Source organism: Puma concolor, chromosome D3 (assembly GCF_028749965.1).
Source record: "Puma concolor isolate L17-30 chromosome D3, mPumCon1.1.hap2, whole genome shotgun sequence".
Lineage (NCBI taxonomy): Eukaryota > Metazoa > Chordata > Mammalia > Carnivora > Felidae > Puma > Puma concolor.
In genome coordinates this window covers 6,440,907-6,454,463 of record NC_141678.1, presented here as the reverse complement: position 1 = coordinate 6,454,463, position 13,557 = coordinate 6,440,907, and the positions used below count along the sequence as shown (strand labels likewise).

Genomic DNA, 13,557 nt, shown 5'->3' with positions numbered 1-13,557 from the left:
AAACAGAGACACCACCCCCCTGCCCCAAATAAATCCCACAGCAGCACAGGAGGAAATGCATGCCGACCCAGACGATGACAGAAGGCCAGCAGGCTGAAGGACCCCAGGAGGCAGAGCTGAGATGCCTCCATCCCGGGACAGTCGGCACAGGCTGTTCTGACATGTGAAAGGAGACACCACTCGGCAGGGCAGATCAAGTGACAGAGAGTCACCCAGCAGGCACAGGTGGGGGAAGCGGGTCTGACCAGGAGTCAGCGCGGAGCAGGGGAGGCACCTGGCTCCAGCAGAAGATGGAAATATGCCATCCCCAAGCCCTCTGGGCGATGGAGCGGGGCCTCTTCCCACCCAACAAGTACGGACGACTTCACGTCCCAAGAAGGTTCTCTAGGTATCTGCTGATGCCACACCTTCAGGTGGGCTGTGTCCCCAGGGGACGTCTTCAGCGTCTGCCTCCTACAAAGCCACACAGTTGGACAGTGTCCTCCACCCAAGGCCGTGCATGGCAAGTGCCTTGTATGCAGTAGGCACTCACTAATGCCGATCCCCTTCTCCTGCCCAGGTTAACCACGGAGCATCTTTGGAATAATTTGGGATCTCGATAAATACTGGATGTCTCGATAAACATTCCAGCATTTATTGAGCATCACCTGTGTGCCTGCTGGGCACTGAGCTAGTGAGTTGAGTCAGCTGGGGTTGGAGGGAAGATACACATAGACAGAAACTTACAAAGTCCTATAATAAGAAGTGCAAGGACATCAAACTTTAACTGGGAAGGATCATGGAAGACATTACTGCAGAGGTAGTCTCTGTGCATGGGGTCTTGACGAATGTGTAGGAGTTTACCAGGAAGTCTGGGTGTCCCCCCAGTGCCGCCCCCCCCCCCAACATTTTGTGTGGCCTTCACTGTGTTCTAAAACTCTTTGGAATTAGTTCCCAACAGTTTTTTTTTTGTTTGTTTTTTATTTTTAAATTTTTTTTAATGTTTATTTTTGAGAGAGAGAGAGAGAGAGAGAGAGAGAGAGCAAGCGAGTGAGTGGGGGAGGGGCAAGAGAGAGGGAGACACAGAATTGGAAGCAGGCTCCAGGCTCTGAGCTGTCAGCACAGAGCCTGATGCAGAGCTCAAACTCACGGACCGTGAGATCATGACTCACGAACCGTGAGATCATGACCTGAGCCGAAGCTGGATGCTCAACCGACTGAGCCACCCAGGCACCCCTCCCAACCGTTTTATATCAGGAGATTTCACACTATTTGGGTCTTGAGCTTCGTTTTGGAAGAAATATTGGAAGACTGGGTTACACTGGGTCCACACGGCAACACTGGGCTGGTGCTGCATAGCAGCTATTGCCTTTTATGTGTTCTTTCCGTGTCTGCTCCCGCCCCCCCACCCCCCGTTCCTCTGTGCCTGGACCCCATAGGCACGGGCAGCCCCTGCCGTGGACCCAAATTTCAGGCTCACACACTCCCTCCAGCCTCTCCCTTCCCAGATAACTCAGGCCCTGCCATTCACTGGGGCAAGTCTGTGCCTCTCTGTGTCTCTGAGAGGGGCCGTCTGGCAGGGATCCATACCTCCTGGGGAAGGTGAAAAGCCCTTCACGAGGGTTCCCAAATCCGCACTTCCCAAGAGGCCTTTGGGCAAGCTGCCTGATCCCCTCTGGACCTTCATTTCCCCATCTAGCCCTTGATAATCCAGTAATATGTCTAAGCTCTGTTTCCGCCCAGGCACTGGAGACCGGAGATTCCCCAGAACACATGCTCTCCGGACCCAGCAGGTTCCACCCACCCCCGTGGGCTGTAAGCACCCAAGAAACGGAAAGGCTTCCTCAGACCTGAGTTCTTTTTCTCTGGGGAAGGGATGTTTCTTTAATCAGAGCAGCAACCTCATGCCCTAGAGCTCAGGGGATTCCCAGACAGGTTTGCAAAAAAGTCCCGACTTCTGGGACCGCTGCCTGAAGTGCAGAAGAGGGAGTGTGGGGCTCCAGCTCTTCCGGAGGCCCTGCAGGTGCCAATGTAGCGCCTCGAGCAGCCCAGGACTGGCCTGTCCTGAGAGAGACCGCGAAGGCTCTTCCCACCGTGGAAATCAGGCCCATCGCCGATGGGTCTTCTAAGTTTACTCCACGAGGGACCACAGAGGTGGCTGGGGTTATCGAGGATTGTCCACTAGTCCCCGGAGGCGCTCTGGGCACAGCTTGAAGGAGATGCCCTGAGGCCCCAGCTGTCCCCAGGGAGGCCCCAGAAGCCAGCTGACAAGCAGTGGGGCCGGACTGGCTTAAGGAAGGCCACATCCTCCACCAGGGCCCTGCGTCCTGAGGCCCAGCCCCCTGGCCCCTCTCCCCCGACCTGGGCACATCAAGGCCACTATGCTCCCTCAGCTCCTGGCCCAGCAACGGGGGGTGACTCTGCCCTGGTTACCTTCAGTAACTCCAGGCCCACCATGCATGCATTCAGCCAGAAAACCCAGCTTCACACACCAGCCATCAGGCCCCTGGTCTGCTTTCCCTGAGCACTTAAATAAACATTTATTAAGATAACAGAATTTGTAAGGCAGAGACATCAAGTAGGTAACTACTAGCTTCACAGTTTTGTTATGATTTTAGATGAAATCCTTTAGATAGGGAGCCCACCAAATCATTTTCTAGAGGGTTCTATGTCTACCTATCAAAGGTAGAAAAGCCTCCAGTGAAAACATGAGAAACCGGACAAGCTAGAAAACATGCTGAGTGAGGGAGCCAGTCAGGACCACGTGTTACGTGATTCCACGTCCCTGAAATGTCCGCACACAGGCAGATCCAGAGACACTGTGGCCAGGGGCTGGGGGAGGCAGAGATGGGGAGTGGCTACTAATGGGTACGGGGTTTCTTTGGGGAGTGATGGAAATGTTCTAGATCGTGGAGATGGTCGTACAATAGAGTGAACATACTAAAACCTGTTGAACTGTATACTTTAAGTGGCTGAATTGTACGTGAATGTCTCAATAACTATGTTATAAAAACATATAAGGAGGCTTATTTACCGGTGGTCACAGTGAAAGACTGATGTAGCTCAGAAAGGATCGCATGAATCGAGGGGGAGAACCGGAGTAACCAAGGCATTGATGAGAACTGATTCCTCCCCACCTCTGGATCCCTCTGTAGCTCCCATCTCCTCTCACCGATCCTATGCCAGGACCAGCCCACCACCCCAGCTGCACCTGTTCCTTCTCTAGTCTGGCTCGTGTTCTTTCTCCTGCCTGGAGTGCCCTGCCCCACATTCCTCCCTAGGCATCATCCTAGCTATCCCATAAGACTTGTCTCAATGACTTGAAAACCTGCACTGTGCTCGCTTCTCCACTGAGGATCCACCATGCCCTCCTCCGGCCCCACGGCCCTCTATCCCTGCCACGCTAGCTAGCTGGTCTACTGAACCACCTCAAGCTCATTCCCCTCATTTTTCAGATAGGAAACTGAGCCCCAAAGAGATGGATGGGCCCCAGATCCCGCGGCAGCAGGTGGAAAGCCACCACAACCCGCAGCTTCCCTGTGTGAGTGACAAGTATCTTGAACCCTACTCAGCTCCGAGGGAGGGAGTCAAACTCAGCAAGGACGCCCCAAGTTTGGGAACAGACTCCGCAAAGCAGCCCCGCGGCTTAGTCATAACTGCCACCTGATTTTGCTCCACTTCCGTCCCACCCGCTTGGTGCCAGCAGGGGAAACTGACACGGACAGGCAGTTGGGCCAAGGAGACGTGGCACGTCCCTGTCCTGTCGCTAAACAGATGCGGAGCAGGGCTCGGCGTCTCGTGGCTGGGGTGGTGTCCCCGGGACCTGGGTTTGCGGCAAGCCCCGCCTTCCCAGGAGGAGCCGGGCCTGACTTCTCATGGGGCACAGGGGGCTGGAAGAGGGACACCAGGGGAGGAGGGGGGGGTGACTGCCCTCAGCCGCGCCTAGTGGTTATTTCTGGCATCTGTCTCCTCCTCACCCATCCCACTGCCATAGATTGGGCACAGACCTCGCCTTTCTTGTCTGGACTACTGCAAAGGGCTCCCAACAGCCATGTCTGCCTTCAGCTCCTTCCCCTCCCAAGAGCCCTCCATAGACTCCGAGCTGATCCCACTCCTCCCCTGCTGAACCCTGTGGGGGGCGCCACAGTCCCCACTGCTCAGAGTCTTGTGTGTGGCCTTCTGGGCTCCGACTTCCCGGTGCTGTAGACGACGGCTGCCGTCTCTGTCTGCCCTGCCACCGTTTCCATACTTGTCTGGGCTGGGTCCTTGCCGCTGTCCTCTAGAGAAACTCCCTCTGCCCACCTCCGGCGCGTGCGGCATGGATGGGCACCGCGTGGCGTAGCCATGTGACTCAGGAACAGACACCCCATGCATATTCCGGACCTCAGGCCACAATGACTGGTTCAGCGATGGGCCGAGGAGAGGGTTTCCTGAGACTGGCTGGGAATTTGGGAAAGAGGCAATTTCTTTTCACTGGGGTTGGTATACTGGTAGTGTACCAGGGGCCACTATATGGCAAGAGCCGACTTGAGAACGACACCGACACAGAGGAAAGCAAAGCTGAGAGATCTGATAGCATCATTTGGGCCCCTGGAACCAGCTATACCTGAAGCCATCATTACCTCAAAGCTTTTACTATACAACCCAAAATTCCTCTTTTTGTTTTTTTATTCCTTAAACCACTTTAATTTAGGCTTCTGTCACTTCTAGCCAAAAAGCAAGCCCTAACTTCTCCCTTTTAAGGCCTCTTTCCCTAACCTCCCTAACTGTATCCCAGGTACCTGTGCTTCGGAGAATCTAGAACTGTCTGGCCTGAACTCACGAGATATCTAACGACCGTGCTGGCATTTGAGCCAACCTGATTGTGGGCTCATCTGTCTTCCCTCCCCTACCTGTAACCCAGGAAACTAGCACAGTGTCTGCAAACCTGAAACAGTCAGTAAATATTTGCTGGAAGAAAGAGTAAGCCCCGAGCCCTTCCCGAACAGTCCACTGTTTTTCTGAAGCAGCACGTCCACCTTCCACAACTACCTATCAAAATCTTAGCACTGTCAACACTGACATCCAGCTGAAGGGACACCTCCTCCATGAAACTGTGCGCCACCCCCGTCAGGATTAACTGCCCCATCTCTGTGTTCCTGGTACACCCCCCGGGGGCACCTCTCTGGGGCAGACCCCTCTGGTGCCCCGTGTCCAGATTTTAGGTGTAGCTGTGGTGTAGTTCCAGCCGTGGAAAAAGGCCCCCTGCCCCCCCAACCCCAGGCACACATCGCACATCTTTCCATTTCTGCCCTGAGATCTGCTCTGTAAGTCCTGCCCGGGATTGTCGGGGACATAACACCCCCAGAGGCCACCAGCTCACTGGGGGCGGGTGCATGTGGATGAACGTTCCAAGCCTTTCTCCTCCAGAAAGACACTTCTGTGTGTTTCTCAGAGGTCCCAGCAGGACTGAGCTAGTAACACCCCTGAATCCACTTTTCCTTCTTCCCCGTCTCATGCCCCTGATCTCTGGGGTCACCTCCCAGGTAAACCTCCTGCCCATCTTCCTTTTCTCAAGCTCTGCCTCAAGGGAACCCAGAAGACAGTCTCTTACCACGAAGATAATCCCCTCCCACCTTAAGTGGCTGTGGGTGTCCAAGTCTGTCTCCTGCACTGGACGGTAAGCTCTTTGAACCTCCACAGTACTCAGCACAGTGCTTCCAGGTAGAAGACCAAACCCCACCCTGTGGCCTCCCTGGCCTGCAGCACCAGCCCGTGCCCATCTCTCTGACCTCACTCAGACCTTCTGCCTCCCCCTCACACTGCATACCAGCCACCCTTGTCTTCTTAGGCTCCCCCGATTGCACTGCAATTTCTCCTGCCACAGGGCCTTTGCGTGTGCCACTCCCCTGCCTGGAACTCACTCCCCCTTCACTGTTTACTCTCTCCTTCTTTTGATAATGTCTTTTTAGAAAATGCTTACTTATTTTGAGAGAGAAAGAGAGAACGAGTGGGGGAGGGGGAGAGAGAGAGGGAGAAAGAGAATCCCAAGCAGGCTCCGAGATGTCAGCACAGAGGCCAACTCGGGGCTCAATCTCACAAACTGTGAGATCATGACCTGAGCCGAAATCAAGAGTCAGACGCTTAACTGACTGAGCCGCCCAGGCGTCCCTTGATCACCTCCTCAGAAAAAGCCTTTTTGACTCCTCCAGACGATCACGGTAATCAATAACAACAGCCAACACTGTAAGTGAACTAACTCACTTAATTGTCACGATGACCTGGGGCTAGACTGTTATTGTTCCCATTTTAGACATGAGGAAACTGAGGCACGGAAAGTCTCAGTAATTTATCCAAGGTCAGGGGGGTAGTAACAGGCTAGATTCGGAGCGAGTCGGACCAGCTCTAGAGTCCGTGTAGTTAGCCAGCTACACGCTATAGCTCCCCCCTCAGGCTCCTCCCAGTTCCCCTAAGTGTAATGGGAAAAACCAGGCAGCCTTGCCCACCTCCAGCCGGCTCACAGACCTACCTTCCCACTTGGCTTCGGTGGCTGGCTTCCCGCTTACCTCGGGCTCCTCCTCTCCATTCTGGCTGAGTTCACCCTGCAGCCTCTCTCGCAGCTTCCCAAGCTCTGCCCGCAGGCTGCCCATCTCCTGTTCCTTGGTTTGCAGATCTGCCTCTAGTTCCACCTTCTGTTCGATCAGGGCCTTCCCCTGGGCCTCCACCACTGTGACGCGGTGCCGGAGGTCGTGGTTGATCTTCATCAGCCGCGTCTGCTGCTGCTGCAGCTGGAGAAAGAGGAAGGCCGTTTATGGGGCCGCCACATGCAGTAGCTCGTGTGGTGCACTGCACGAGGGCAAATCGCCTACAGGCGTGCCATTCGCACCGGAGACATCTTGCTTTGTTTGAAGTCTGCTCATATTCTTAGAACTGCTGAGGCCAGAAACGCTAGGATAATCTGATGACAGTTGGAAGAGAAGTGTTTCGTCAGTGTATTACGACGACTTCCGAACGGACAGAAGTAGCATGCCTTGAGAATGGGGCATCTTTTTCTAATTCCGGCGCAGACGCCGTCCGGGTTTCTAGAGCGGCCTGGACCGTGCTGGCCTGCTCCCGGAGGGGCACGACGAGGCGGGGCTGACGGAAGCGTCGGGGCCAGAACAAAGCCTGACTGGGCCTCGGCACCTCCCCGGGGCGTGGGAGTAGCAAGGTCACGGGGCAGGCAGCGCCACGTTCCCTCCTGGGGCAGCGCACACCCGGCCGAGGGTCGGCCCCGCGGCCGCCGCTTCCGGACCCCGCCGCCCAGAGCCCACGGAAGGCCAGAAGGGGGCAAGGGGACCGCTGGCCCGGAGGGCGGGCACGGGGCGGGGGCTGCCACTCACGGCCTCCACGTCTTCGTTCTTCAGACCCAGCTCCCTGTCCCTGGCGCGAATCTCGTCCCGCTGCTTGTCCACCACCTCCTTCAGCTTCTTCATCACCTGCCGCTCGCGCTCCGACATGCCTGCGGCGGGGTGGGCGAGGGCAGCGGGTGAGCCCCGCGTCCCCCGTCCCCTCCGAGCTCATCCCGCCTCAGGGCCCCGGCCGCTGCTTCGGGCTAGCCTCTCTGTGCCTCAGTTTCCACATCCACAAAATGGGAAACATAGTACCTACCCCACACGGCCGCTGTGAGGACTGATTCAGCGAATACACAGGAAGCGTGGGAGACAAAGCCAAGGGGTGCTGTCTGTTCCTGCCGCCCCCGGCCCCCGGCCCCCCGAAGTATACAGTCGGCTCCGGGAGGCAGGGCCTTGCCTGTCCCGTTCACTGCGTATTCCCTCGGCTAGCACGGTGCCCGGCACCCAGCAGGTGCTCGCTAAGTGATCTAGGGCGTTCATAAACCGTGGGGACGGGTGGCCGCTGCAACACGAGTGACAAAATCGGACAGCCTGAAGCATCAGAAATTTATTTTCTCATAGTTCTAGAAGGCAGAAGTTTAAAATCAGTCCAAAGTCAAGATGTCGCCAGGGCTGTGCTCCCTCTGGAGGCTCTAGGGGAGGATGAGTCCCTTCCCTCTTCTAGCTTCTGGTGGCTCCCAGTGTCCCTGGGCTTGTGGCCACATCACTCTGGTTTCTGCCTCCGTGGTCACAGGGCCTCCTCCTCTTCGGTCTGTGTCAGACCTCTCTCTGCCCCGCTCTTATAATAAGGACACTTTGATCGCATTTAGGGCCCACCTGAATAATTCAGGATAACCTCCCCTCTCAAGATCTTTTTTTTTTTTTTATTTTTTTTAATGTTTAGTTATTTTTGAGAGAGAGAGAGACAGAGCATGAACAGGGGAGGAGCAGAGAGAGACACAGAATCCGAAGCAGGCTCCAGGCTCCGAGCTGTTAGCACAGAGCCCGCCATGGGGCTCGAACTCACAAACCACAAGATCCTGACCTGAGCTAAAGTCGGACACTTAACGGACTGAGCCACCCAGGCGCCCCTCCCCCTCTCAGGATCTTAAACAAAATCGCATCTGTAAAGATTTTTTTTTTAAGCTTATTTATTTTTGAGAGAGAGGGTGAGCAGAGCAGGTGCAGAGAGGGGAGGGACAGAGGATCTGAAGCAGGGTCCACACTGACAGCAGAGAGCCGGATATAAGGCTCGAACTCACGAACTGTGAGATCACCACCTGAGCGGAAGGCAAGCTGCTTAACCGACTGAGCCACCCAGGCGTCCCACAACTGTAAATATTTTACCCTACGAGGTAACATCCACAGATTCCAGGGATCAGGACCTGATATTTTGGGGACCATTATTCAGCCTCCTACAAGCACTGGGGTTGACAGCTAATCCTTGCTTCCCAGGAGCAGTGGTGGTCAGCCTCAACCACAGACTAACAAGAGAGAAACATTCTCCCTTTCTCTCCCTACATGATTCCCTCCTCCAACCTGCTCCATTCCATCTGAGTCTTTCCCTCTGAGAATCTCCCCTCTCCTGTCCTGGATATGCCCAAGCAGGTGGTGAACACCATGAACAGGCATTTGTGCAATGTTGCAGGGGCCACAAACCCAGGTAAGACCTGGGCCTTGCTCCTGAAGAGCGTGAGACTTTCTATAACAGTCACAATGCGGACGTCCTGGAGGGCAGCCATCCTGCCTCAACTGTCTCTGTATTCTAGGGCTTCCCACGGGGTAGACGCTCCAGGCTGATGCGGTCGGGACCCATCCCCCGCTGCCCCCCTCATTGCCAAAGCACGACTCACTCCCACCAAGCCCACTAAGGAAAAAACGCTTTATATCCTTAACCGATTTCAGTGTTATTTCCAGAAGTGGGTATTATTATCACTGTTGTTTTTAACATCAGTCCCATCTTACACATACGGAAAACTGAGGCCCAGAGACAGACTTGTTCAATGTCGCACAGCCAAGCCCTGGCAGAGCCAGGGCTCCAACCCCGGTTTTCTGACTCCGAGTCCCATGTCCTCTCCAAGATGCCACACTGCCTTCCTACAGCCTGCTTTGGATCCCATGTCTCCCTCTCTCTCTGCCCCTCCCTGCTCACACTCTCTGTCTCTCTCAAAAATAATAAATTAACAATAAAGATTTACAAAGGGGGGGGCACCTGGGTAGCTCAGTTGGTTAAGTGTCTGACTTCAGTTCAGGTCATGATCTTGCATATTGTCAGTTCAAGCCCCGCGTCGCGCTCTGTGCTGACAGCTCAGAGCCCGGAACCTGCTTCGGATTCCGTGTCTCCTTCTCTCTCTGTCCCTCCCCCGCTCATGCTCAGCCTCTCTCTCTCTCTCTCTCTCAAAAATAAATGAATACTTAAACAATAAATAAATAAAATCACCTGCACAGGAATTCTCATCTCACAGTCTCCTGGAAAAACCTGATCGCAACTGTACTTGGAGCTCATCTCATCCTCGGAAAACCTTACGAAGTAGAATTCCTGCTCTCCTCGTTGTTACGGCAGAAGAAGCCTGAGGTACACGATAGCTACTTAACTTACGCGGGGCCACACAGCTAGTTGGTGGCACCCAGTTAGTGGCACCTGGTTGACACAGTCAGGTGGTCGTGGGGGCAGAGCCCACGCTGCCATCCTGCTGGCCTCCCGTGGCCCAAGCTCCTGACGTTATCGGCAAGTGTATGGGCTAGAAGAGCACCCCCCCCCCCAACCTCTGTCCATCCGGAACCTCAGAATGTGATCTTCCGTGAAAAGAGTCTCTACAGATGCAACTGATGAAGACGAGGTCACGCCACACGAGGGGGGCCCTAAATCCTAGCACCGGAACCCTTAGAAGGGAAAGGAGACGGGGCTTCTGACACAGACACACAGACCACATGACAGTGGAGAGGCTGGAGGGACGTGGCCACAAGCCAAGGCACGCTGGTGGCCTCCAGCAGCGGAACGAGGCTCCCACACCTTGACTTTGGACTCCTGGCCTCCAGATCTGTGAGAGGACGCATTTCCGTTGTTTCAAGCGCCCCAGTTCATGGTGCTTTGCTACAGTAACCCCAGGAAACTCAACCGCTCTGGCAAGCTTATGCAGAAAGGCCCAGAGAGGGTGCACGGCTGAGTCTTTACTGAGCTAAAATTCATACCAGTCACTCTCAGCTTCCACGTAAGGCTCGGCTGGTAGGACCAAATCAACCTAATCGCCCTCAAGGACATCTTTTACTGGGCAGCTCCAAGTCTGATGCTCCATACACTTTGTTCTCACCAATCCTAGGAGCCGGGAGCTGCTGTTCCCATTTCACAGGTAAGGAATCTGAGGATGGGAACGGTAGGTTAGGTGCCCTTCCCCGGTGACCCGGTTGGTAAGGGTGGGGCTGGGATCTGAACTCCACCCGGCAGTCTCTGAGAACACGATGCCTTATATTATGGGGAGGGGGCACTGCTGTTCTAGGCTGCTCTTCAGAAAATGGCTCTGTGGTCGGTTTTCCTCCTCTCCTGGTTACGGAGTTGTTTGGCCAGAGCCCAAGAATTTTTTCCAGACCCTTGAGCACATCCCTACCCCCGCCCCCCACATCTCCCTAGTCCAATGGCTTTGAGACCTGCAATTCATTTCCGCATACGCTAACAAGTAGTTTTTCTTTAAAAAAAAATTTTTTTTTTTTTAATTTTTTTTTTCAACGTTTATTTATTTTTGGGACAGAGAGAGACAGAGCATGAACGGGCGAGGGGCAGAGAGAGAGGGAGACACAGAATCGGAAACAGGCTCCAGGCTCTGAGCCATCAGCCCAGAGCCCGACGCGGGGCTCGAACTCACGGACCGCGAGATCGTGACCTGGCTGAAGTCGGACGCTTAACCGACTGCGCCACCCAGGCGCCCCATCTGAACTCCACCCGGCAGTCTCTGAGAACACGATGCCTTATATTATGGGGGGGGGGGGGGCACTGCTGTTCTAGGCTGCTCTTCAGAAAATGGCTCTGTGGTCGGTTTTCCTCCTCTCCTGGTTATGGAGTTGTTTGGCCAGAGCCCAAGAATTTTTTCCAGACCCTTGAGCACATCCCTACCCCCGCCCCCCACATCTCCCTAGTCCAATGGCTTTGAGACCTGCAATTCATTTCCGCATACGCTAACAAGTAGTTTTTCTTTAAAAAAATTTTTTTTAATGTTTATTTATTTTTTAGAGACAGAAAGACAGAGTGTGGGCGGGGGAGGGGCAGAGAGGGAGAGAGAGAGGGAGACACAGACTCCGATGTAGGCTCCAGGCTCTGAGCTGTCAGCACAGAGCCCAACGTGTGGTTCGAACTCACGAACCGGGAGATCACGACCTGAGCCGAAGTCGGATGCTCAACCGAATGAGCCACCCAGACACCCCTAACAAGCAGTTTTTCTCGTTGCCCTCCAGCCGACAAAAAGGATTTCCAAAAACAAGGGGCAGGGACGTGCTCTTTAATCTGGAGACTTCCAGGGAGCAGGAGACAGCAGACAGTGCCCTGTGCCCCATGTTAGTCTAATAAGCACTGTTGCATATGCAGGGCGAGCTCATCTACACAGGCTCTCCTGGCCCACTCGCCCCACACCTCACAGCGGTGCCCTCAAATCCTCACTCAGCCCCTGGGCCTTGCCCCACATCTCAAGGAGCGCCTGGCACACAGGTCGAACGTCACGGGCTCCACCTCCCCGCAGGGACCCCTCTGCCCAACGTCTGTTCCTCTCACAGGTGGCAGAAATGCTTTTGTCCGTGCTGTGTTCCCATGGTTTCCCGTGCAAAATAAAAATAACCGTGAAAGGCATGCCTGGCATCTGCCCGGTCTCTCCACTCGGGTGGGGGTTGTGCTGAGTGGAAAACCCAAGCCTCCCCGAGCTAACCCTTTGGGAGTCGGACCCACGCTAGATGCCAATGAAGGGCGTCTCAGATGGTGCCCATGGGGGCTAAGCCCACAGGGGTCTGGAAAGAGAGCTGAGGCAAAGCTCTCCCACTCAGAGCGGACAGATGTGATGATGTGCACAGGAGCAGCCGCCCCGGGCGTTCACGGCCACGGCCTGAGGCCCCAGGTGCCTCTGAAGCATCACTGGGGCAGGCAAGGGAGCTCCCGGGTCACCCCCAGAGGTCCCAGACAGAAAGGCAGCTGAGGGCTCTTCAATAACCTCAACGTAGTTACCCACACAGCCCAGCAATTCCACTCGCAGGTATACACCCCAAAGCACTGAAAACACACGTCTGCACAAAAGCTGGTGCTGGAATGTTCACAGCAGCACTATTCACACCAGCCCAAAGCTGGAAACAACCCAAGTGTCCGTCGACAGATGAATGGATAAGCAGAAAACGCGGCCCAGCCGTACAGTGGGGTATCGCTCAGCCATAAAAAGGAGCGAGGCAGGGACAGCCGCTACATGTGGATGAACCCTGAGGTCACCATGCCGAGTGAAAGAAGCCAGACACAAGAGATCACCTATTAATCGATCCCACTTACATGAAGCGTCCAGAAAAGGCAAATCTACGGAGGCAGAAAGCAGATCGGTGGTTGCTTGCGGCTGGGGGTGGGATGGCAGCGGGAAGAATCGGGTAAAGGTGGGAAAGGGGGTTGGTGTTTCTTCTAAGGGGATGAAAATGTCCTAAGTTGTAGTGATGACCGCACAATTCTGAGTAGGCTAAGAGCCACTGGCCTGTACATTCTAAATGGGCGAATCGATACCTCAATAATGCAGTTATAAAACAAATCACAGCAAATGTTTATCTGGTGCCAAGCCTTTTACATACAGCGACTCATTTAATCCTTATGATAATATTCACATTTTACAAACGAGGAAGTCGAATTACGTAAAGGTAGATAACGTGGCCACAGGTGAGATCCGGTGGAGCTCAGATCTGGACTCGGGCAGTCTGGCTTCCGAGTTCATGGCCTTAACTCCTCCGCTCTACTGCCTTGCCGTTCTTAAAAAACAAAGAAGCAGATCGGTATGGATATGGAAATTCTGCAAGATGCAGTAAGTGAACACTATATCCGGTATGGCATCCTGGACCGGATGCTGGAGCAAGAAAAGGACATTAATCTAAAACCTGGTGAAATCCAGATAAAGCCTGTGGGACAGTTCATAGTAACATGCCAATGTGGGTTTCTTCGTTGTGACCAATGACCGTGGTGACACAAGATGTCACTCTTAGGGGGATACTATAAGTGGCA

The 13,557-nt window shown here is 54.4% G+C and overlaps 1 protein-coding gene across 7 annotated transcripts in view; it reads right to left on the bottom strand.

Moving 5' to 3' along the window:
* Positions 1 to 13,557, bottom strand: part of RILPL1 (Rab interacting lysosomal protein like 1) — a 40,144-nt gene that overhangs the window by 12,620 nt on the left and 13,967 nt on the right. For all 7 annotated transcript variants that reach the window (XR_015242189.1, XR_015242190.1, XM_086681508.1 and 4 more), the window contains exons 3-4: positions 7,341 to 7,459; positions 6,525 to 6,746 (exon numbers count right to left, since the gene is read on the bottom strand). Coding sequence is in view for 5 of the 7 variants with exons in the window: in XM_086681508.1 (XP_086537634.1) it covers positions 6,525 to 6,746; positions 7,341 to 7,459 (341 nt within the window). In the remaining 2 variants the exon portion in view is untranslated. The remainder of the gene's footprint in view (positions 1 to 6,524; positions 6,747 to 7,340; positions 7,460 to 13,557) is intronic.